This window comes from Pyrus communis, chromosome 1, assembly GCF_963583255.1.
Source record: "Pyrus communis chromosome 1, drPyrComm1.1, whole genome shotgun sequence".
NCBI classification, from domain to species: domain Eukaryota; kingdom Viridiplantae; phylum Streptophyta; class Magnoliopsida; order Rosales; family Rosaceae; genus Pyrus; species Pyrus communis.
The window spans coordinates 13,952,185-13,976,752 of record NC_084803.1 but is presented as its reverse complement, the minus strand read 5'-3'; the positions used below and the strand labels follow the sequence as shown (position 1 = coordinate 13,976,752).

Here is a 24,568-nt window from a genome sequence, read left to right as displayed (position 1 = left end):
AATCGGTATTGCACGCCTCTTAAGATGTTTTAAACGTGTTTAAAAATAAAGAAATTAAATCACATTATTGCTAGCTTATTGTGAAATACTAATTAAAATAATAATAATTAATTATTAAAAAAATACTATTAAAATGACAAAAATGCCCCTACATTTTTTATGCATTATTTTGGAATGCCTTTAAAGTTTTTTGTTTTGGAAGCATTTTTGTCCAAATATTTTTGTTGAAGCTTGATGACATCAAAATCACTATTCACTTTTCCATTGGCTTTTATTTATAGAATATAGATATATAATACATGTAGATTCACATTTTTTTTTTAACATTTTATTCACATTTTACTAATTTTTCGACAGGGCTAACATTTACCTCTTGGTCAATTGAAGAGCCCAAGAGGGCAAAAGGTGATAGTTTACCCTTGTCTCATCTCTTTAAGTAGAATACTTAACGGCAGTCTAACTAGATCAGCTCTCATATTAGATGAGAAAAGCACTTAGAGACGCTCCTGTAATACTTTTATCAAATGACACTTTTGGGTTGTTGAAAATTGAAAATACCAGATTTCTCCGAAAGTGCAGGAAAGAAAGCATTCGACTTGACTGATATGAAATGCCAACCAAAATATCCATCTTTCCACTTCCTCGTCTATCAAAGTCAAGTTTGATTACAAATAACTCGTAAATATGTCGAACATCTAATGGCCAATTTCACTTAGCTCCGGTTGCTCGAAAGTCGTTGTGAAAATGACCCGAACAGGGGACTAAATTCAATAGACGGCGGAATAACGCAATGGACCTTCGTGAGGATTGGGGACCTTGAGATGTTCTAGTATCGGAGAAAATTTCAAGCCAATGATTCTCACCTCTGGATTTGAGTGTCCATCCAGAAAAGTATCTGTGATCTGCAACCAGCACCATTCAACATTATTTATCATGCTACAGATTGTCAAGACGCGATAGAAAATTAGAACACTGATCACAGTTTGTACGTACCTGAGTGCATCCGACAAGTTTTAGTATTCTCAGTGATAGGCAGCTGTCCACGATTAAACCCAGGGCCTCGTCTGTAATATTCCGGCACCATGATAGATCTAGGGTATGCAACATCCTTGACCGTTTGGCAAGTGATATGGCTGTGTTGTGGCCGACCTGAAATGAACCCAATCCATATTATAATGTAGGAGCAACTAGTTGTGACTATATAGCCCAGGGTCTCACTCAAAATCAAGCCTACTGCTCAATCAAGTGGCGAGCAGATTCTCACAGTCAAACCCCTACTTTGGTTCATGCAATTTAGCATGCATATACATTATCGAAAGTGTGAGTGCGAGTGAGTTTGGGTGCACACACAAATTCATTGTGAATGTTTATATTCCTGTTCTTATACAAGATGTGAGTGTGTGTGTGTGTGTGTGTGTGAGAGAGAGAGAGAGAGAGAGAGAGAGAGCAAAGTTTTACCATCTGGATATGATTTAGTGAAAGTTCCTGTAAGCATTCTCCAGAAGTTTCCAGGAATGCAGCAATGGCTTCATCACTGTCACACAGGGAATAGATTGTTCTGTAAGTTTATCGCTCAGAGGAATGCCTATCGTGTGAGCACCAAAATGAAACTAAAATCACATCAGCAAATAATAATATAAAAATAGCAGGTTCTAGTATCGACTTAACAGGGATCGACAATCCAACCCAGAAAATTCATCAAAGGTCAGCACAAATAGAACTACTCCATTTATTCTCATACCATATTAATTAGTCATAAGCAATCTGTCTCAACAGGAGTAAGTACTAGCATTGCAATAATCTAGCAAAAACAAACTAATAATCATATCCACTTTGATGGAAAATAGTAAAACTAAACCTATTCATTTAGGAAATCACCTAAATGGATTCCGAAGAAAATTTAATGTTTGAATTGCTCGGCAACCATTTGCAAGATATCCTAAAGTAGAATCAGTCAATTTGTTCAAGTTAGCAAGGTCAAGCGCACATAATCCCGAACAGGTTTCAGCTATCACTTTCACAGAAGAATCTGTTAATTGTCTGCACAAAATTAAAGCAACCCCGCATAAGTAGAAAAACAACATAGAATTCAATGCAAAAGTTGCACAATGTGTTAGAAATACTTACACACAATCAGTCAGAACAAGCTCCTTCAAACTGTGACCACGAGCTGTAATAAATTCCCTAATAAAACTGTCATAAACATTTTCAAAGCCTGCTAGCGAAAAAACCTCCAAACGCTCAAGCTTCTTGAGTGCTGGTAGCATAAGCATAGCATCAATGCCCTGGCAATCATTTAGATAAAGTTCCTTCAGAACTGATCCCAATGAGTCAGCTAAAGTGCCAATACTCGAGTAAGTGAGAAGAGAGCACTGGCTGAGGTTTAGAGATCTTAGTGCCGGGGCAGAAGATATAACTTTACCAAGCCCAATATCCGAAAGACGGCATGCACCACTTAGGGATAAAGTGACTAGGTTGGGCAAGCAATTTGATGACTGAGCTAAAGTAGAATGCAATATATAATCTGGCATACAGCGCCCACACTGATCAAGTTGTAGCACCTGATTTCACCACAGAGAAAAAATTTCAGATTACAAGACAAGAAGCTGGAAGTCTACACTCAATGAACAATGAACTTTCATATTACTGATTAAACAACAGAAATGGCTTCCAGTGAGTCATGAATCCTTTTTTAAAACATTAATGCAGGTTGCTAAGCTATGTTTATCAGGATAAAACATGAAAAAATATGTTTGCTCTCCCTCTGCTCCCATTTAACAGAAGCATCAATACCATACGAAGTAGACTTTCAGCACCAATAATTTCCCACTACATCCTTGTCGCAACAAAATCGACACTGAAAGCTCTAACACAGGAATTATGATCAGTCCATCCTTCATTACATTAAGATATGAATGTGATCATAACAAATCGATATGCTCTCTCTCTCTCTCTCTCTGCGCTCCCAGTTAACAGGAGTGTCAGTACTATAAGAAGCAGAATCTAACAATTGAGGATAAAAGCTCAGTTCAGTTAAATGAGTACACAATACAATAAGAGCATACTCATCAACTACCTATGAACCATAATTGCATTCATACATAGCAAGCTTGTCTGTTGACTCAGAAACTAAGTATTTCAAGTTCACCTGACACATCACACATGCACCAGATACAAATGAACATTATATATGCAAAACAGAAGCTCAACCAAAATAAGAGAACGTACTGTTAAATTGGTGGTGTCGCACTGCTGAAAAGAGTCTGTAAACTGCTCCTCTGTCATCCATGAGCAATCCCGTAACCGAACCTCTGTTGGAGATCCCTGAACAAAAAGTTCGAATAAATGACTGTTCATTTTTCGAGAATCACAAAGCATCTGACTTAGCCGGTGCCTCAAAGCATCTGCCACGTGGTCAAGTGAAACAATTGCATCAGCATTCTTAGCGAGAACCACCAAACACAGATCTTGCAGTGAGGGGACCGAAATCTTAGGGAGGGGACGATCTGGAAACTTCTTAGGAACCCAATTCACTGATGATTGTTTGGTCTTGTTAGAGGGCACTTGCACATCTTTTTCTGCTCGATCCTTAATAATTTTCATGGCCGTAGAGAAGGGACCAGGCCAATCTTCGATATCCCGTGCTACTTCAGCATCAGGAGGCAAATGATTCACCTGTTCCTCTTCAGCAGAAAAGTATGCAAATCGACGTGCATTTCGCCTAGCTGTTTCGCGAAACCGCTCCATGTATACGTTTCCATCTGATACATTCTCTCTTGTATTCGTGTTACTGTTATTTACCTGCCTTTGATCGTGCAATGCAACATTTTCTTCTATATGAATCTGAGACGAAAATACATTGTCCACTGCTACATTATCTCCTATATGAATAGGAACCGTAAACACATTGTCAACTGAACTAAAAACTTCTGATTTCACACCCAATTCCACTTCATCGTTACCACTCGATAAAACCGCTTCTCCAACCAATTTCCCTTTCCCTTTTTCTTTGCTGCTGTATCTCCTTCTGCCCCTTTCTGTACCATTCTCACTGGGAGTCGGGTCACCTTTGAAATCTTCAATCACATCACTCAACTTCATCTTCCCTTTTGCATTACTACTCTTCAATACGTTCTCACTTGCCCTCTCCCCGTCCGAGTCCGAATCCGAATCCAACACCACCACATCGACACCATTGACTACAGAACCACTCTCCCCCAACTTTCTCTTCCCTCTCTCTCCTCTTCCAACTTCATCTTCCCTCGTCACGGTACAATGCTCATCAGCAACTAAATCAATCACCAAAGCTCCATTACTACCACCATTCACACCCCGTTTCGTCACTTTATTCCCTAACCGCAGACTCAAAAACGGCGTACTCGCTACATCCTCGCCTTCACATTCGGAAGCCGGAAAATTAATATCGATCTCCAACTTCCTTTTCTTCTCACCGCAATCCCTCAAAATCCCTAAATCATAACTCAGCCCTAATTCTACCAAACCCCTCTTACCCTCTTCAATTTCTACCTTCTCCTGTCCTCCGGAAACCAATTTCAACTCCTCAGTCCCTTCCTCAACTCCCGAAACCATAATCCTGTTCCCAAACAGATTAAAACCCACCTCTCCATTCGAATCACGATCGTCACCTTCTTCCCCGCCGCCCCCTCTCGCCACCATCTCGGCAGAACCCGGAGACTTGGAAGCGAGACGTATACTCCGCCGCCGCATCACTCCTTCCGTTACAGGGACCGAACCGGAGCCCAACCCAAGAGATCCTTTTTGGGGATTGGGGCCAAAATTAGGGTTAGGGTTTCGGGGTTGGTAGGAGAAGGAGGTCGAAGCGGTAGCTGGAGGAGTGGGGGACTCGTGGGTCTGGGCTGGCGTGGGGGGCTCTAATTTGAGCCGCGTCTTGGACTTAGGCGGCGTCGTTTTGGGGGAGGCAATTTCGCGGGACCTAAGAACCGTCATTTGATCGGATTTGATTGATGGAGAGAAATGCCGCGAAATGACGGGATACGGAAGTGGAAAGTGGGCGGAGAGAATCGGAGAAATTGGAAGTGACACTCCACTTAATTAGGGTTTTCGCAAGGAGAGAAGCTTTATCCGTACGCTTAATTTGGGCCTGCTTCGATTTTCCCGCCAGACAATAATATCTATGGCGTGCGCAAGTGCAACTCTTTTCGCACGTTTTCATTGCCACCACAAATATTAAAATCCAAAATTTGCCTAAATCCATCACAATTTCACAAACATATCCCTAAACTTTACATCAATTGCCATTTAGTCCTCCATAGGTTTTTCCCTCTTTTAATTTTCAATTGTCTAAACTTCAATTTCAATTTTACTAACTTGTCATTGGTTGAGGAATAGTTTTCTCTACTAGTTTGATGTAAGTATAATATAAGGTACAACTTGCTTTGCAGGTGTTCCTGTCGATGGTTTGGATCTCAAAGGTTCGATTTGGTTCGGTGTTTCAAGATTAATCTTATGGTTTGTGTGTGATTTGGAATTTGGTGCAATCTTAGTGTATGCGGCGGGCTGCTCTCCAGTGTTGGAGATTAGGGTTTCCTTTTGTTTGCTTAGGAAAACTAATGAAAATGGCTTGAAAACTTTGAGTTTTAACGATATACAACAAAATAAAGGGTAAAATAAATAGTATCAGGATTGACTTTTTAGTGTAAAAATGTGATTTTTCGTTAAAGTGAACAGTACCGCGAACTTTTCGTTAAAACTCCCTTGTTGCTTTGCTTCTTTTGCTGGGCATAAGCTTGGTTGGGCCTACCTGAATGTTTTGGGTTATTGCTCACTTTTCGCTTTGACCCTTTGTTGTTTGTACTTAATTTTCTTAATTAATGAATGTTCTCTTTCCAACCCCAAAAAATATATATGTAAAAGTTAGTATTGGCAGGCAGTTTGATTCCACTTCGCTTATGACATTAATTTATACACGTATTCATACCTACCGTAATTTGTTTAGAGTATTACTATTTACACGCTCATTTTTACTTTTTGCACACTTCTTTTAATTTTAGGGCGTAGGATTGAATGAATTTAATAAGATTAATGGACAAAAATTGAGAAAGTATATAGGATTTAAAAATAAATGTGTAAATAGCATTATACTTGTTTAATAGATGGAGATAACGAAATTCGAATAAAGAAACTCTTTTTAGATTGGAAAGATGCATAGAACTAAATATTTCATACACTTTTGAGTTAGTGATAATAGTTTAACACAATAGACTAAAGTGTTTCAAAGTTATAAAACCACTGGAATTAGAATTTTTATTTACCTATAAAAAAAACATTTTCAATAAAAACGCTCATAAAAGAAGCGTATGTTACAAATTTGTGTCATTAGAGAACAAGAGTAAAGTCTAATAGGAAATTGACAACACTCTCTTAGGAATCATAGGTTGAGACAAATGTCCAATTTATGGATGTAAAGATTATGTTCCGGATGTATAACATAATAATAATGTCCCTTTCAATTCTCTTTACTTTACAATTGGTCACATATCCACACTAGTGAACATAAGTGAATATACAAAATATGTTCAAAATAATAACATTAAATAACAACTATATAAAAGAAGACGTGTTCTAAAAGATCTAAGGGTGTGATATCCACATACCCCTTTTTACTTCTCCCATACCTTTTCAGTTTCCGACCATCAGATTGGAAGAATTGAAAAAAAATCAATGGACATAAATTAATAAGGGTGTGTGGATAGCACACCCCAAAATCTAGACTCTTCTTGTCATCTCATTTGGACCATTGTGATTACGATGATATAGTGCAATTGACCCACCCCACCCCCAAAATGAAATAAGAATATAACACCATGAATCCATCTCAACATCTTTTACATAATTATTGACACATTTTTGTAGAGCTCATTTGATAATAACATGTTAAAAATTATGTAAAAAAGTGATGTCACATATTTATTATATATATATATATATATGTAAAAAAGTGCTGTGGAATGTCTAGTGTCTATTGTACTTGAAAAGACTTGATTTGGTCGAGTACCTTTGTTCCTTTCAGAAAGGAAAATTGTAGCATTTTCTTCATTGGTGGATGAACGCAACATAATAATGTCTTAGTTTAGGAACTCATCCATCAATGGGGACCTTTCATAGTGAGGGAACTCCTCAGCTTTTAGCTTGACGAGTGACTGCTTTAGTTTCCGAAAAATGCATAAACCCCGGAATTTTCGTAAAAAAATGAATTGAGTTACTTGCGTTAATAAAAAAGCGGGAAAGCGATAAAGAAACTCGATCAGTTACAAGAGACGAGCAAGAGCAAAGGACGCACTTAACGAACATATATTCACACATTCATTTATACTTCTCACGCACTCTTGTTAATTTTTTACCATTAATTTTTTTCAATTCATTCGATCTGACATCTAAAAATTAAAAAATTGACAGATAAATTTATATGATTATATTTCCATGAAAAAACTTTTATCCTTTTTCCCTCTAGAAGAAGGAAAAAAAAATGGGAATCGTGGTGAATATTGGATCCAAGTATTCCAATCGCAATTAGTGTCACCATCGTCATTGGCTACTGCCTTACTAAACAAATCAAATTCGACCCCGAACCCGTTTTTGATTCTCTCACCATTCATCCCACCAAGCCCGGATTACAGGACTTTCATTGAAAGGCTGGCTGCTGCTGCTCTCTGGACAGCTTTAATGGCGATCGCAACCCAATCCGATCACCAACTGTAGCAATAAACACCACACTGATCACTACAAACGCGGCGTTCTATAGTTTTTACAGAGTTTCAGGACATGGGTCACCACCACCATCTCCACAACGCCAGCGATGGCGTCTCGCAGCGAGTCAACAGCCCGAGATTCTCCGGTGCAATGACGCGCCGAGCTCACTCGTTCAAGCGCAACCCCAACGCCAGCGCCGCCGTCGCCAACACCGGCAGCTCACACAGCAACAACTGAAGTGGCAGCGGCACCAACGGCGGCAATGGCGTGTTCGGGGGCGCCGGCGAGTACGAGATTGACCTCCAGCTGAACTCTCCCAGATCTGAAATCGGCGGGAACTCGGTTCCGGGTGATGGGTTTGACTCGGTTTTGGAAAGGAAGCAGACCCACAACCATGTGAGCCAGAGAGTTGCAGCGAGGGGGTTTCTGAGAAGGCCAATTGGATCTGCAGTGGTGAACTTGGGGTTGAGGGAGAAGAGGAAGCTTGGCCATTGGATGTTCTTTGCATTTTGTAGGATTTGTTTGTTTCTTGGGATTTTGAAGATTTGTGCAACTGTTTGGTTTGGATCTGTTATTGAAACTGCTACGTCCAATCAGGTTGGCAAAATATAATGTTCTATAATATATGCTTGTATGTCGTAGCTAAGTTGACTAGAGCAGTTTGAATCCGCTCCCCTTAGCTTAGATTAGTTAGAATATGCTCGAATTAAAGAAAAATGGTTGTCTGTTAGTATGTTCTTTTTTTTTTTTTTTTTTCTAAATCCAGTCTGTTACTGTGTTTATATGTATGTTTTTATGTGTGTGTGTGTGTTTGAATGAATGAGTGAGTGAATACTTTCGAGATTGTATATGTTATGTTTGATGAGATTGTTTTTGTCAGTAAATGTTACTTGTAGTTTTCTGCTGAATACCGATACGCGAAAATTTTTCATTGTATGTGCATGTGTACTTTGTTGGATTCTTTGTTTATCTGATTGCTCTTGGATTTCATGTTCAGCTGTACCTTTTCAATTTGTCATAATACGGGTTCTTCTAAACTTAGGATGGTTCTGACTCCATGAATCTTTTAAAACGGATGGATCAAAGCTCTCATGAATATGGATATCGGGATGGAGGAGGTCATGTTGAACAAACTATAATGATGCCGCCTAGTGTGAACCGTGTGGTTGTTGAAGAGAAAAGCGCTGAAGTAAGCCTTAAAATCTTATGTATGGACTCTTTGATGTTCTCGTTCTTTTCTCTGTAGGCCTTTTAGATTATTCATTTGTGAAACTGACTTCTGGTTCAGCACACAAGTATCTGGTCCTGACCAAAGAGTGAGAATTACAGTCAGTGCATTGACTTGTCAAAAATTCACAAAAGTATGCAACACATTCAACTATATGACTTTACTCTTCTCTCTCGCTGTCTTCCTGCCTTTGTTTGTTTAGATTTTGTGAGCTTGAGGTTCTCATTATCTCATGTCCTACTTCCATCTTTTGGCAGAGCTGGACGTGAAGACCAATGGTTACATTCTTATAAATGCCAATGGCAGCTTGAATCAGATGAGATTTGGGGTCTGGCTATTGTCTATTTTGATTGTTTCTACAGTTTGATAATCTATTATATATTACTCTAGTCTGCTGCATGGAAATTTTAGAGTGCAGATTTGTGATATGGTTGCTGTTGCTAAGATTATGAAGGCAACACTTGTCCTACCTTCACTTGATCACACTTCCTACTGGGCTGATGAGAGGTTTGTTTGTTTCCATATAATTCTGAATGTCCCGAATGGTTATTCAGCCCTCTTCATGCACCAGATGATACACATTCAATTTTCCTAGTGATATTCTCCGAACTAATACTTCATTTTCATATCTAATTACAGTGGTTTTAAAGATCTGTTTGATTGGCAACACTTCATTGAAACTCTAAAGGATGATATCCACATAGTTGAGACATTACCCTCTGCCTATGCTGGAATCGAGCCATTCAACAAAACACTCATATCTTGGTCAAAGGTCAGTATCAACTTATATATCTTATGAGAATGTTTATTACTTCATCTTTGGTGGCAGAACATAGGATAAGCCTTCATCATTGTTAGAGGAACATAGGATAAGCAATCATTAGGGATGCGGTGTTACATTCTAAAAAGATCTAGATTTTTGGTTATTAAATTGCCATTCAATGCACAAGAGTGGCTACTCTTAAGTGCCAACGTATCACATGTTTACCATTTTTAGACTAATTACTGTCAAGTGATTAACATTCATTTTTACAGGCTAGTTATTATAAGTCAGAGGTTCTCCCACTGTTGAAGCAGCACAAAGTAATCTATTTCACTTGTACAGATTCTCGGATTGCCAATAATAACCTCCCAAATTCCATCCAAAGGCTGAAGTGCCGTGTGAATTACAGGGCATTGAAGTATTCAGCTCCAATAGAAGAACTTGGAAAAACCTTGGTTTCTAGAATGCGGCAAAATGGAGGCCCTTATCTTGCTCTTCATTTGAGGCAAGTGTTAATAAGTTTAAACTTTAATATCAGATGGACCGTTTCACTCTTTTGGTGCTCATGAAGTTAGTGATCTTTCAGAGATGAAATAGCGATTTATATTAAATATTTGTATTCCAATATATAATGAATTTGCATTACTAAAATTAGGTTTCGTTTGCTTTCTTTGATAAGTAGGGTGATTTCAGCAACTTATTGTAAACTTATCTCCCTCTTATTAAACTGTAATTTCTTCATCAGGTATGAGAAGGATATGCTTGCGTTTACGGGCTGCAGTCATAGTTTGACAGCAGAAGAGGACAAAGAACTAAGTAGAATGCGATATGAAGTCAGCCACTGGAAGGAGAAAGAAATTAATGGGACAGAGAGAAGGTTGCTTGGGGGCTGCCCACTGACGCCAAGGGAGACTTCACTTTTGCTCAGAGGGCTTGGTCTTCCATCCACTACCAGGATTTACTTGGTAGCTGGTGAAGCTTATGGGAATGGAAGTATGCAACATCTTGAGGATGAATTCCCCAACATATTTTCCCACTCCACTCTCACCGAAGAGGAAGAGCTGAGTCCATTCAAGAATCATCAGAACATGTTGGCTGGTATAGACTATGCTGTTGCCTTACAGAGTGATGTTTTTCTTTATACATATGACGGAAACATGGCAAAAGCAGTGCAAGGTCATAGGCACTTTGAGAACTTTAAGAAGACCATCAATCCAGACGGGTAAATACATAACCTATTTTCTTACAACTACTTTTAGTATAATTATTTTTCTTTTCTTTCGTTACATCTTCAGCGTACAATAAGTGCCATTCCATTGTGGATGCAGGATGAATTTTGTAAAACTTGTCGATAAGTTTGACGAAGGAAAAATCTCTTGGAACAAATTCTGTTCCAAGGTGAAAAAGCTTCACATAGACAGAGTTGGAGCTCCATATCCGAGAGAGCCTGGTGAGTTTCCGAAACTGGAGGAAAGCTTTTACGCGAATCCATATCCAGGCTGTATACGTGAAACAAGATGGAAAAAGTAGAGGCTGCTAAAAGGTTTTGCATTAAATCACTGCATGAGATCGGCTTCGTGCAAGACATCAAGGTATGTGCTGCCATTATGTCAAACGAATCGGCATGAGGGTGGCAATCTTAAATTTCCAACTGCAAAAAAAATGAGTAGGTAATTTGGCATCGTTGGGGGTGAAAAAACAAACCTTCGAGCAGTTTAAACTGGGACACGATGTTCTTGGCAGCCTAATTTGAGGTTCAACACAGAAGTCACTTGTGCGTTCTCCCAACGACTACTGGAAAGTAAAGATTGATACCATGAACCGAGAACCTCCTTGCCAGTGTACCACAGCAATTAGATTTACACTGATGTTTTATTCTGCACGTATTTTTTCATTCTTTTTTTGTCCATAGCATTTTTATTGAGCAGGTAGGGGGCTCCAAAATTGATAGGGATACAAAGGGTTGATACCGAATTGAATCTATTACTTCAAGTTTTCAATAGTACAAAAATGTAATTCAAAGAATATCAATTTAATTACAAGCTGCAATTTGAGGAATTATGTTCTTTTGTTAATCGTAGTATATAAATATATGATGTATTAACGACAGAACGTGGGTTAAAGAATTCCAAGAAATTTAATGGGTGAATCCGAGTCACTTATAAGTAAACTTGAATGATATTACCAATTACATCCAATCATCCAAGTTGATGTATGACTGGCAATTTTGAATAAACACTTTATACGGTTGTGATTTTGACGTAAGATAATTGCTTGGAACATAAAATTACAACCAGAAACAGCTTTCTTAAAATTCCCAAAAGTTAAGGAAATGGTCCTCAACAAGGACAGGAGACGGATAGAGAAACAGAGGGTGCTAAAACAAGGCATCTCATTGCACATATATTGCATGGGCAAGTAGAAGCTGACAAAAATGTGCGCTCAAAAACAGAACCAAAATCCAAAAACATCAGACCAAAATTCTAGAAATCACTTAGGCTGTAGAATCGACTCAACCAGGTCCTGAAGAGGCGCAAGCTCCCCTTTTTCGATCAAGCGGAATTCCTGCGTCACAATGTGAAAAAATGAACATAAAACAAAGAGAAGTGGAGCGAAGAACTTAAACTTACGAAAGAAAGGAGGTAGCGCTGCGTCATGCGTAGGCAAAGAGCTTACCGATGTGAAGAGAACAAAGTGCTTGAAGCAGGTGTTGAGGTGAGCTTCTTCCTTCAAGCTCACAATTTTCTGGAAATGAGAATGGTAGATATGCGCGTAAACACGAAACAATCGCTTAAAAATGGTCTTGACGACATCTTGGAAATTGGATGGAAAGGGTGCTCCTGTAGCACATAACAGCAGATAAGTTGATGGAGGGAGCTTCATCAAAATTCAGGTCTAATTAGCTTCAGAAAAGTTTTCTGCTTACCCAATCTTTGAGGAAAGATGGATTCCTCATCGAGCTGAACTTCGATCCAGTCCATTAGATACTCGACATATTTTGGAGCAGAGACCTCAATTGGTTTCTTGATTGTTACTCCATCAGCCCATCTGTACTCATACCTGTGGAGAGCTTAACCAAACTTAGCACTTAGGAAATATGTTCCCAAAAAATTGCTTATCGAAGGAACTGTTGTCGAATGGGGAGAATTGATCAGAGTTAACAAAATTGTAAAAAGAAATTACTGGATGATCAAGAACTATACTTTGGCCCCGCAGACATTGTCGGACAAGTGACTGGCGTGCAGAACTCCGTGAGAGTTCCATATAGAATGTTCACTTGGTTGAAAAAATCAACAGCTGTAAAAATTGAAAGAAGTTAAAATATATTGCAATAACAATTTCCCAGTGAATTTTGTATTGATATGTAAACATGCACACATTAACACCATAATGATTACGATGATCATCTTGAAGTTCTTACTGTTTACTGCCAGCCATTCGTTTATATCTTCGCCGGGAGGCAGACGAACCGCCTCCCTCAGGTTGCCACTGCCCAAGGTAGCATCAATGTGTTTCTGAAGCTGGGCACCCTACATTTATCAAAGTACATATATATATTTCTTCCATCAGGAAAAAAAAAAATTCATGAAAAACCTTTGAGAAATAAAAAACAAACCAACCACAGGAATAAGGAAACATGATTAGGGTTGGCCGAGGGATGTAATAACTAATAAGGGTTTTTGAACATTAGTTCTTGTAAAAGATTAAAATTTAAAAAAAAAACCTGATACTAGATTACATATTGAATTTAATCCCTAAGTGTACTTTTATCAAAATTTATATTCAATTTTTGTTATTTAATATGTATTTTTATTTAATCCCTCTAGAGTAAATTTCAATTTTATTAATATGCACATATTTAGTTCTTTAATTATAAATGAACATAAATGAGAAAATATTAAAAGAAATTTGTGATACAAAAATATATAAATACATAAGTTTACAGAAATGATTGTGCCGAAATATATAAAATTGACTTTTTTGTATCGAAATATTTGTATTCATATGATTGTACCGAAATATATTATAATGAACCTAAATGTATGTACCGAAATGTATTATATTAAATTAATGTCCCAAAATGTGCATACCAAAATGTATGTACCAAAATGTATACACCGAAATATAGTATATTGAATTAATGTACCTAAAAGTCAATACTCAAATGAGAGGTATTAGGTTCGAATCTCGTGGATAGCGAATTCGATTCCAAATTAAGTTAACCATTTTGTGGTTTAACCAAATCCCCCTTGCCTTAGTATAAAATATATCGTTGTATTAAAAAAAAAAAAAAAAAAACTCATGATGTTTGTACCAAAATGTACATACCGAAATGCATGTATATGTTTCTATTGATGAATTAATGTACCTATATGTTTGTATCAATGGATATACTAAAATATTCAAATGTATTAATGTACCTAAATGAAGAACATACAAGATTGTTATCGGACTATATATTATAAAAAAATTAGTTACCTAAATGTAAACATTAAAATATATTATGATAAATGAAATAAAAATAAAATTCAAATGTAATTAATACATTAAAATAGGAATAAAAAGATAAATAAAACATCAAAATATAACTAATAAATGAGATGATTAAATGTACTAGGACTAAAATTGGATTGGTTATAGTCTAAAACTCATCTTGTTTTAAGAATTAAAATGAAGTTTTTTAAACTAATAAACCAACCTTGCTACCGGATGGAGCGCTCTTTTTCGGCCGGAATGTCTTCTGGTTTCTGCTGAATTATCAAATATGTGATTCAGGGTAGGACGAAAACATAAAAACATGTTCCGGATTCGAACAAAGAACAAAGTAACAGTTTTTATTATTGTCTCAAAGGCAATAAAACAACATGAATAAAAAACCCTTTTTGTTTTCCTGAACCAAATTTCAATGAGTAAACAGATAAAATTTTGAATTTTGAATGGTGCCCATATAGCAGAAACCTCTATCAAAACAAAATATGACAGGAGGAAAAGCATGCATATATGACAGAGATATCAAAATCATCACAAAACCCAAGAAAAAAATCTTGAGACAAAAAAAAAAAGTTTTGTTCTATAGAATTCATGATCCTGAATGTAAAATAAATAAATAAAACAGATTAGTTTTGAATGTATTGGATTAAAAAAGTTGGGATCATTAGGAACAAACCTGCTTCCCAGGCCAAAGAGACTCATGGTTCTTCTCTCTTTGTCTCGTCCCTCTCTCTCTCTCTCTAACTCTGCAGAATCCAAGGCGATAATAGAGGGACAATTCTAGGAGAAAGAAAGAAGGAATATATATACAGAAACACACTATATATGAACAGCATATTTATCTGTCTATATATACTCTCTCTCTCTCTCTCTCTCTCTCTCTCTCTCTCTCTCTCTCTCTCTTCCTGCTTGACCTTGCTACGCCAGTCTGTCATTTACAACTCAGACTTAGAGAAAGGGGTTGTCTTCCTTTCTTTTCCATTTGATTGCCACCCTGCTAACCTGGCTCAGTCTCCTTATTTCTTTCTCATTTACTCTAAAATTTTATATTTATGTGGAAATGTTTAATACAACACGGGAAATAATGTCCGTACATTTTTTTTCTTTTTCTCCAAATCATGTTTATTTTTTACTTCTGCATTGAATAATAAACAAAGAATTGAAAAAATGTAAATATATACACAGGTGTGCAGAAAGCAAAAAAATGTATCAGAAAATCATTTTCATGTTTAATATATAACACAAGCTAAAAAGAGTAATAATCTGTCTACTGGCCAAAAGAAGAAAGATGAAAAAGTTATGAGTCCGCTGAGGTGGCAATTTGATAACTAAAGAAAGACACCTGAAAATTTATGTGTATGGGTGTTAACTGTACGACTATATCAATTGTTGATCCGAGTTAATAATGCTACAGAGATTAAATTTATAGATAAAATTTTGAAAACGGAAGGATGTGAAAGTTGAATTTTGGTTTATTATTTAAACATTGATGAACGTGTTTATTCATATTGATGACACATCATCATTTTATTTATAAGTTTTTTCTCTGAATTTAGTCTTGTTAACGTTACCCTCTAAAGTAAGGTATAGAATCGTTTTTAATATCTTAATCATAGATGCTTTGATTTCAATGATTGGCAATTTAGCATAATTAAAGAGGATCATCCTTGGTGATTGGTGTTTAGATAGGATTCATTAGAAAAAGAAACAAAGATATAAAGATAAAGAACCAGATTCAACATCAGCATCTACTTTGAGAGATTTTTTTTTTTTTTTTTTTTTTTTTTGGAAGACAGAAATTCGAACTTGTATGCAACACAACTGAACTAATTACACTAACTCATGTATGCGGAGTTAGGGATTACGTTGTATAGAATTTTAATAGGAGGGGTGGGACCAAAACAGTGATAATATGATATGCATCTTAGCTGTAAGCCTACTGGCAAATATAATATGATACATATTCTGCGAATTTAATTTGTCCAATCGAGTTGAGTTGGAGATGGACCATGTCTTATAAATCAATATTGTTTATATGCATAAACTACTTAGTCTTAAATATAAATAGGATTATATTATAACTTGGGGTTCAAGCTTTGATTTCGATGTTGATCTATCATTCACCAACTCCTTCGGGTCTTTTTCAATTAGACAAATTATGTCGATTAATAACCTTAATTTTGGGATTAGATCAGTGACTAGTCTACCATCCAAATTGTAAGCCGCCCTCATTGTCTAGTGGTAACTCGAGAGGTCAGTCATGTTAGGAAATACAACGCAATCAAGTGAGGCCGGAAAGACTTGCAACCTATGGGATTTATAGCTTTAGTTATAAAAATACTGAGAAATGATAATTATACACGTTTTTATTAGCTTCTTACACACTCATGTTTATTTATATTTGTTGCTTTCGTTTGATTTATTTAATCTGACGGCTAGAAATAGAGAGGGGTGTGTGAAGCTAAAGATTGTGTGTGAAAATCACATCTCATCATAATTACAATATTTGGACACTGAAAACTAATACGCATTTTAATATATACGGACTTTAATAGGGAATTGTTATTAGCACTCAAAAAATCTTATTTGACACTCCAAACTTTCTATAATTAGAAAGAAAAATACATTTGTGAGGAGTGTAGAATGAAATTTTTGAAGTGCTAATAACAGTTCCCCTTTAATATTGTATGTGGATTCCACCTATCTTAGAGAGTGCTAGCAAAGCAAACTCACTCGTGTGTGTCCAAATAAAATCACCTAAATATCCATCTTCCTTGGTAATTAACTTCATTTTCAATTTCTTTTTACTCATATTTTAAATAGCCATTCGTATTATAACATGTGTAACGATATTTTCAGTATCACACAAAATTAGAAGTGTTTATGCTATAATTTTGTAGATGACATAAATATCGACTACTACTAGGATTGAAAGTCTACTAAAAACAAGTATCATTCCATTTCAAAAGCAAAAGAACATGAGCTTCATGAAGAAAAAGTAAAGGAGAAAGAAAATGAGGAATAGTATAACGGATTTTGTGTACTCCGGGAGCTCACTTTACCGTTATATAATAGATTTTCAAACACTCTCAAGCTCAAAGAAGAAAACCCACACCCACACACCCACCAACCTCCATTGTTAAAGGGCTAATCCAGTAAGGCCAAACCAAACCCACCCGCCATTTTGGGCCTTCCTGCAGTAGGCTCTGCTCACCCTTCGTCGCCGTGGTCATCACATTACGTCATTTTTCTCGCACCTCAAGTTCCGTCTCGTGCGTTTCTCTGTTTATTTTTGTTCATTGACTCTCTTTTCTATTGTTCAATTCGAGAGAAAATAAGGAGTGCAGAATGAGGAAATAAGAGTATGGATAAAATGGTGTTGTACGAATTCAAATAACCTTGATCTGCCACTTGATACTACCATCTAATGGTATTCCTCTTCACTTGTAAGTGAGAGGTATTAGGTTTGATTCTCGCCAAATACGAATTTGAACCACATTATTGCTAGCCTATCACGAGGCTAAGCCCACCCCTCTTCTTAGTGTATATAATATCGTTAATATATATATATATATATATATATATGTATATATATAGACCTTGATCCAACATCCTAAGGTAGTGATTTGCTGATGTGGATTTATTGATGGGTAATTAAGGAAAATAAGAGTAATGATATTCATATCATGTTTTTGTATCACATTTTCATATCACTTTAGGTGGCATTTGATGCGGACAGCCACATCATTTGAATTAATCAGATTTTTAAATTTAGTTCATTATTTAATAAACTAATAAGTAAGAAAAACTAGTTAATCAAATGATAATTGTGGTATACGAGGAATCTTTCTCCTTCATTTCCTTGGGTTTTGCAAATTTTTTAAATGATATAGCTGTCCACATCAGATGCCACCTAAGGTGGTATAGAAATGTGAAATAAAAACATGGTATGAATAACATTATAAAGTTGTTAACCTAATGTTTTCTTGGAAAGTGCCCAAGGAAAGTGATTGAAAAGTGCCAAGATCTTTTTGTTTCTTTAACAACTATAGCCACTCAGTAATACGGTATAATGATATTTTTCTTCACTTGTAAGTGTGAGGTCTTATGTTCGATTCTCGTCAAAAGCGTATTTGAACCATATTATTGCTAGCCCATTCTAAGACTTAGCCCACTCCTCCACCACTCCCTTAGTATAGATAATATCGTTTGTTCAAAAAAAAAAAAAAATAAACAACTATAGTGCCTTATGATGTAGAAAAGAAGGGGGAAGGAAAACGCGATTTTGATCGATGACCGTCTTGCAAAAATGGATTTGGCATGAAAGTTTGGTTAATCTGCAGAAAGTAAGCCCACATTGATGCTTAATTATGCTACTGGTCGTGCAAAAATGGATTTGGCATGAAATTTTGGTTAATCTGCAGAAAGTAAGCCCACATTTATGCTTAATTATGCTACTGATTGAAGTCTTCTTGAGGAAGTAACTACGTGGTGATATTAATCACGTTATAATTTGTGGATTGTACATTTTTTTATAAGGAAATTGGGTATAGTACTGTATATAGATATATATACCTGCATTATAACACGAGTGGATAAGTAACATCATGTGACGATGAGGCTACACAAAAAATTCAACCAAACAACCCACAAAAATTTAAACCAGACGAAAATTAGTTGATAGGGCCGTTGTTAGTGTATGATTGTGTTCAACACTTTCTTCATTTGGGTTTGATTGTACCTTAGCTCCATGATTCTTGCTTGAAAGTTTACAAGATATATAAAGAAACATGCATTTGTTCAATCTTAAGATATGCAAATAAGAACTAGGGTTTCAAATAAATAGGGCATTTGCCTTCAACAACAAAGCACACACAACAAAACTTCTACCACAAACATACAAAAATCAAACGAAGTAATCTTCTGCAACGAACCAAAACCACCACTGAAAGGAAACCGAAATGGGACGTTCAACACAACAAGAAAGATACAATCTTTAGTGATAATGCTGTCTGAAATTCAAAGATGAGGGAGCTTAATTACTAATTAGTACCACCAAGAACGCCCTTCAGTTTCTTGATCTGAGCAACGTCAAGGAAAGTAGTCTGCGCTATCAGTTCCGTTGGTAAATCATTTTTAAACAGCGCAAAGTCCAGAATCTGCAGCCCCGGGCTTGGACTACTGAAGCTAACAAATGCAAGGGCCGTAGTCTCACCTCCATTCACTTGGAAGTGCAGTAACCCCTGAGGGAAAACCATAATGTCTCCCTTCTCAAGAGTTTGTAGATAAACTGTGTTCGCTGAGGAAACAAAGCCGGCGCAGATGGTCCCTTCGATGACAATTAGGACTTCCGAACCTCCAGGGTGTGTGTGAAATGGGATAACTCCACCAACAGCCAGGTCTAGACGCGCGAGTGAAATGCCAAGGCCGTTGACACCAGGGAACTGAGCAGCAAATGCAGGGGTGACTGCAGCCTTGATGATGTTTGTAGTGTTGCCAGCAACGCCTAGGCCCGAGAAAACAAAGTCATCTACTTTAACTGTTGCAGGGTTTTTGCAAGAGTAGCCTGCAGGGCCGTCAGGAGCTGTGAGGTCTGCAACGCAGAAGTCCTGCACAGCTGCATTGGAGGAGGAAAGGAGGAGAAAAAATGTGAACAAGATAGGGAATGTCATCGTTACGTAGCACAAAAATTGTGTGATTGCTAAAGCTGTTTTTAAGATATGCTTCATGATAATTGGGAACATATATATAGAGGGATATGAAAATATCTTGAGCTCATTGCAATTGGTTGTTAGGAATATGCCCATTAGGGTTCACATGTATTGTATTTCGAAACTATACGATGGGGGCAAAGGACAAATTTCTAGCTGTGAAGCATGTGAGTGATATTTTCATCAGATGACAACAAGAAGCCTCTTTTTGTTTTTAACAATGCAGTAACAGCAGAAAGATGATATGCAGAAAAACTACTGACTTACTGTTAGTCGAGTTCCCAAATATTTCGTCATTCGACTAAAATCCCATCTATTAGTACTATAAAATATGGTGTTCCACACGCCACTTAATACTACGGTCTAGTAGTATTCATTTTCACTTATAAGTGACAGGTCTTAGATTTGATTCTTTCCAAAGGTGACTTTGAGTCACTTTATTGCTAGCTCATTGCAAGGCTAAGCTCACCCCTCTCCCCCTTAGTGTAGATAATATCGTTTGTCTAAAAAAAAAAATGGTGTTCCACACATAATGCAAAACTAGTAAGCTTTTTTCAGTCTGTTATATATAATTAATTATCAACTATAAATTATTTAACATATTTTGTAACTGTTTTACTAAAACAATCAATACATTAACGAGATATAGACGTATTTCGTGTTTTGCGAACTTATTTATCTACTTAGAGGGTCCAAGGTTGTGTCCTAAGATTTGAAGTCCATCAAGAGAATTCGAAAATGGTGAGCAGATTGTGGTCCTTGAGATAGGGTTAGAAGACATTTTTACAGACAAAAAGGCGTCACGGGAATGGGAATTCTGTGGATATCCGAAACTCCCCTTCTTGCAGGGTTCTTGGATTTCATTACTTATGGTCAAAAGTCTTTCCCAGTTCTGTGTCGTTGTGTGTATCTTAACTGTAAGATTCTTCTCCCTTCACCTTAATCATTACTAGATGGATCCAACACCACATCTGATACAGATGCAGAAGTGCACACATCAACAACAACCGCACATTAAACGGACACACTAGAAAGGGATAAAACGAAAGGAATCCTTGCCTCTCAAAGAGTAAAATTCAATAATAATATTCCAAAAGTCTCCTAAATCCTAAATTACATTGTGCTTAAATAGAAAAAAATAACCTACAGTCTTAACATGAAATAAAATATAAATAACGAAAATACTTAATTTCCTTGTTTAATTAAGTAAATATGAAAAATAAAATAAAATACCTAATTTATTACAAATTGAGAAATAATCCCTTGATTTGCGCTGCATCAACATCGCTTCTGCATGAATATGAACCAATCTACAATAAACTATGGATTAAAAATAACAATAATATCAGAGAATATGGATAATGACCTGGTTTTTAGCAGGGTTTTCGGTATTGCCCTTGGGCACTCGATGAACTTCCTGCACTACAAATTCAAGTGCCTCATGTTTGAGGTTCCTTGCTATTTGTTTTATATTGTGAATTTTCAACAACGCTGCCATCATTCATAATTTCATAATATGTTTGATATTTACATATGTTAGAGGGCTTCTTGCCGATCCGAATCATCATATATAGTATACTACCTGTCTTAACCTTAACCCTAAGCACAATAAAGTAACCTCAAGGATCAAAGAGCTTAGTATGAAACGCTAAGGAGAAAAGGGCTTTTTTTTTATAGAGAGAGTGAAGGGGGCGGAGCTTGAGGCTTCTAAGCCGTAGGAATAGGGAACGAATCCATCCTGTGTAATGAGAACTCCCCTTCCTCTCCTTAAACGTAAAGGAAGTTCACGACTGGGTAGGAGTTTATGGTAGGTGCGAATCCCGGAAACTTTCATTGAAAGAAGTCGATCATGAGATGGAGGTGGAGTTATATATATGAGTTATCCAAAATCAGAAGCATTGCGATACTCGTGCAATTTGCAGCGGATAAGGTACACTAGTGTTCTTATTTCTTGATTGAAAAATTAAGCAGGTTACCTCAATAAAATAGAAATTATATAAAAAGAACGAATATCGATCAGAGGATGCATTGCCTTCAACACAATTGTTGCTACATTGGTCAGACGGAAGCATAGAATAATACTTCTACAAGCATACAAATAGAGCACTCTTTTATTCTCAATCACAACAAGCAAACAAAAAGACAAGGAATAACCCCCCGAAGACGGAGGATGGAAAGGAGACAATCTAATTAGTACCACCAAGAACACCCTTAAGCTTCTTTATCTGAGCAACATCGAGGAAAGTGGTCTGCGCTATCAATTCAGTAGGTAAGTCGTTTTGGAACAGTGCAAAGTCCAGAATCTGCAGACCGGGGCTTGGACTACTGAAGCTAACGTATGCAAGGGATGGAGCCTTATCTCCATTCACTTGGAAGTGCAATAGGCCTTGAGGGAACACCATAATGTCACCCTTCTTAAGAGTTTTCAGATAAACCGTGTTAGCTGAGGAAACAAACCCAGCAATTATTGTTCCTTGCGCAACAACTAGGACTTCAGAAGCCCCAGGGTGTGTGTGGAATGGGATAACTCCACCCGCATCCAGGTCTAGGCGTGCAAGTGAAATGCCGAGGCCATTCACACCAGGAAATTGAGCAGCAAATGCAGGGGTGACTGCAGCTTTGATGATATTTGTGGTGTTGCCGGCAATGCCAAGGCCTGAGTACACGAAATCATCTACCGTAACTTTTGCTGGCTTTTTACAAGAGTAGCCTGCAGGGCCCTCCGGAGCTTTGTAGTCTGCAACGCAGAAGTCTTGCACAGAAGCAAACGAGGAGGAGAGGAGGAGAGCAAATGTGAAGAAGATAGGGAAAGTCATCTTCTCCGAGCGAATGGTATTTTTTCAGTTTTAGCCTTTTTTCGGGTGTTTCTTGATGAGGAAATTAGGACTCTATATAGTGGGATAAAGTGAATATGATCTTGTGCCGTTTGCAATTTGTTATTTGGAATATGCCCATGATAGTGATATTATACGTATATACGTCTACGAACAAAGCAAACTACAGATTTCAAACTGTGATGCATGTGGTTAAAGATATTTTCTTCACATAACAACAAGAAGCATCTTTTCGCTTTTGAAAAATGCAATAACATAAAGACATCATGTACACAAAAACTAACGACCCACAGTTAACTCATACTGTTATTTTTGAGCTCCTAAATGTTTTGTAGTTTAATTAACAATCCCTTGTAGTATTATAAGATTTTTTTTTCAGTGTTCCACTAAACGAATATCAGATTTCCCGACTGTGTTCTCTAGCTCTATATCAATCAAGCAGAAGCAGTACAGCCAACTGCATTGCAGATTGGCAACCAAATTGATGTACTCAAAGACTCTAGCTTGCTCCTCCAGCTGCTATGCAAGGAATTAATTTAATCCGAAATGTTTCTACATCAAACTTTGCAATTGTGACCTAAGAATCCAAGGTTGAAATTAACGAGGAGAGTCCGAAAATGGTGAAAGATTGTGGTCCTTGAGTCATGCATGGGGAGGCATAAGAAGACATTTTGACAGCTAAAAGGGGGCAGGAAATGGGAAAATGTGTGGATATCAGAAATTCCCCTTGTCGCGGCGTAATTGGATTTCATTATTTGGAATTCTGAAAAGTCTCTTCAAATTCTATCTCCATGTATATATAGTAACTTAATATTTTTCAATATTTCACCTTATCATTACAATATGAGTCAATGCAGACTAACTATAAATATTGCAGATTGCATTATATCATATTAATCTCAAAGTAAACTCTAGCACTTGGGTGTCACCGGGAGTATATCCTTGTGTGAGTATAAACCCTAGCAGTGGTATACTCACACGAAGAAAGATATACTCCCAGTGACATATAGAATCCATCCTATGTTCGAGAAACGAGATTCAAGACCCAAGTAGTAGTTATAGGTGCACTGCTGGTGCAATCCTAAAATTGTATTTTACGGTTTGTGGTATAGCAGCATTCATCAAGATAAGGTTGTGAGCTTATGGCTAAGGTTATCATCAGAAGGGTGTTAAGCCAGCCATCCTTCAGTTTCAGCCAAAGAGACAAAATCTCCGTACATAAATTTTGTTTGCAAAGTTGTCCAAAACACTAATATATTCCCATTGATTGTGGGTTCAATGGTCATTTTCTCCTCAGAGAAGGTTGGTGCCTCATGTGATATTGATGAATATCTAATCTCGTCTAATTCATCTCTATTTCCATTAAAAAATGAAAAACTTCCCATTGATTATACACACAAAAATATTAACTAAATATTGTATTACAAAATTATTAATGTACTATTTCACTGTTGGATTTTGTTTAAATGAACTTCAATGAACGATATTTCAGGAAGAAAAGAATCTGCAGAAATTAATTGCATACGTAAAAGAACAAAGAGAGGTCCAGTAGAGTGATTAGTGCAACCAAATTAAATTAAATAATGTAAAAAAAAGAGTGAAAAAATATGGCAAAATAAAAATGAACAGGACTGACCTAAAATTGAATAGCGGCATCCACAGAAAACCCCCATGCATAAAAGAAAATCTGAGGAAAAGTTAAACAATCAGGATACAATTAACCAGACAAGCATCTCAAATCAGGGCATATTAATTGAGTGTTGTACTTTTATTAGTATATATATATATGGAAAAGATTACTCTTCATTTA

The 24,568-nt window shown here is 36.9% G+C and overlaps 4 protein-coding genes and 1 pseudogene across 5 annotated transcripts; 1 reads left to right on the top strand and 4 right to left on the bottom strand.

Moving 5' to 3' along the window:
- Nucleotides 1-577: 577 nt before the first annotated feature.
- Nucleotides 578-5,131, bottom strand: LOC137744333 (uncharacterized). The gene is made up of 6 exons (XM_068484173.1): nucleotides 3,229-5,131; nucleotides 2,128-2,561; nucleotides 1,879-2,040; nucleotides 1,459-1,534; nucleotides 994-1,149; nucleotides 578-902 (listed from the first exon to the last, which is right to left on the bottom strand). Exons 1-6 carry the CDS (start codon nucleotides 4,966-4,968, stop codon nucleotides 768-770), a joined length of 2,703 nt encoding a protein of 900 aa, XP_068340274.1. The 5' UTR covers nucleotides 4,969-5,131; the 3' UTR covers nucleotides 578-767.
- A 2,377-nt stretch (nucleotides 5,132-7,508) lies between these two features.
- LOC137715793 (O-fucosyltransferase 35-like) lies at nucleotides 7,509-11,771 on the top strand (annotated as a pseudogene).
- Nucleotides 11,772-12,001: 230 nt separating this feature from the next.
- LOC137719811 (MOB kinase activator-like 1A) lies at nucleotides 12,002-15,017 on the bottom strand. Of its 2 annotated transcripts, none has more exons than XM_068458828.1 (7): nucleotides 14,890-15,017; nucleotides 14,422-14,473; nucleotides 13,144-13,252; nucleotides 12,926-13,019; nucleotides 12,649-12,782; nucleotides 12,399-12,562; nucleotides 12,002-12,287 (listed from the first exon to the last, which is right to left on the bottom strand). In XM_068458828.1, the coding sequence occupies exons 1-7, from the start codon at nucleotides 14,913-14,915 to the stop codon at nucleotides 12,213-12,215; spliced, it is 654 nt and encodes a 217-aa protein (XP_068314929.1). In that variant the 5' UTR covers nucleotides 14,916-15,017; the 3' UTR covers nucleotides 12,002-12,212. The 2 variants fall into 2 exon arrangements, with proteins under 2 accessions (XP_068314929.1, XP_068314932.1); XM_068458831.1 differs by having other exon boundaries at nucleotides 14,422-14,470; nucleotides 14,890-15,008.
- Nucleotides 15,018-19,027: 4,010 nt separating this feature from the next.
- LOC137714319 (auxin-binding protein ABP20) lies at nucleotides 19,028-19,969 on the bottom strand. The gene has a single exon (XM_068453563.1). It carries the CDS (start codon nucleotides 19,955-19,957, stop codon nucleotides 19,256-19,258), a length of 702 nt encoding a protein of 233 aa, XP_068309664.1. The 5' UTR covers nucleotides 19,958-19,969; the 3' UTR covers nucleotides 19,028-19,255.
- Nucleotides 19,970-21,921: 1,952 nt separating this feature from the next.
- LOC137715041 (auxin-binding protein ABP19a-like) lies at nucleotides 21,922-22,768 on the bottom strand. The gene has a single exon (XM_068454260.1). It carries the CDS (start codon nucleotides 22,738-22,740, stop codon nucleotides 22,111-22,113), a length of 630 nt encoding a protein of 209 aa, XP_068310361.1. The 5' UTR covers nucleotides 22,741-22,768; the 3' UTR covers nucleotides 21,922-22,110.
- Between the last annotated feature and the right edge of the window lie 1,800 nt (nucleotides 22,769-24,568).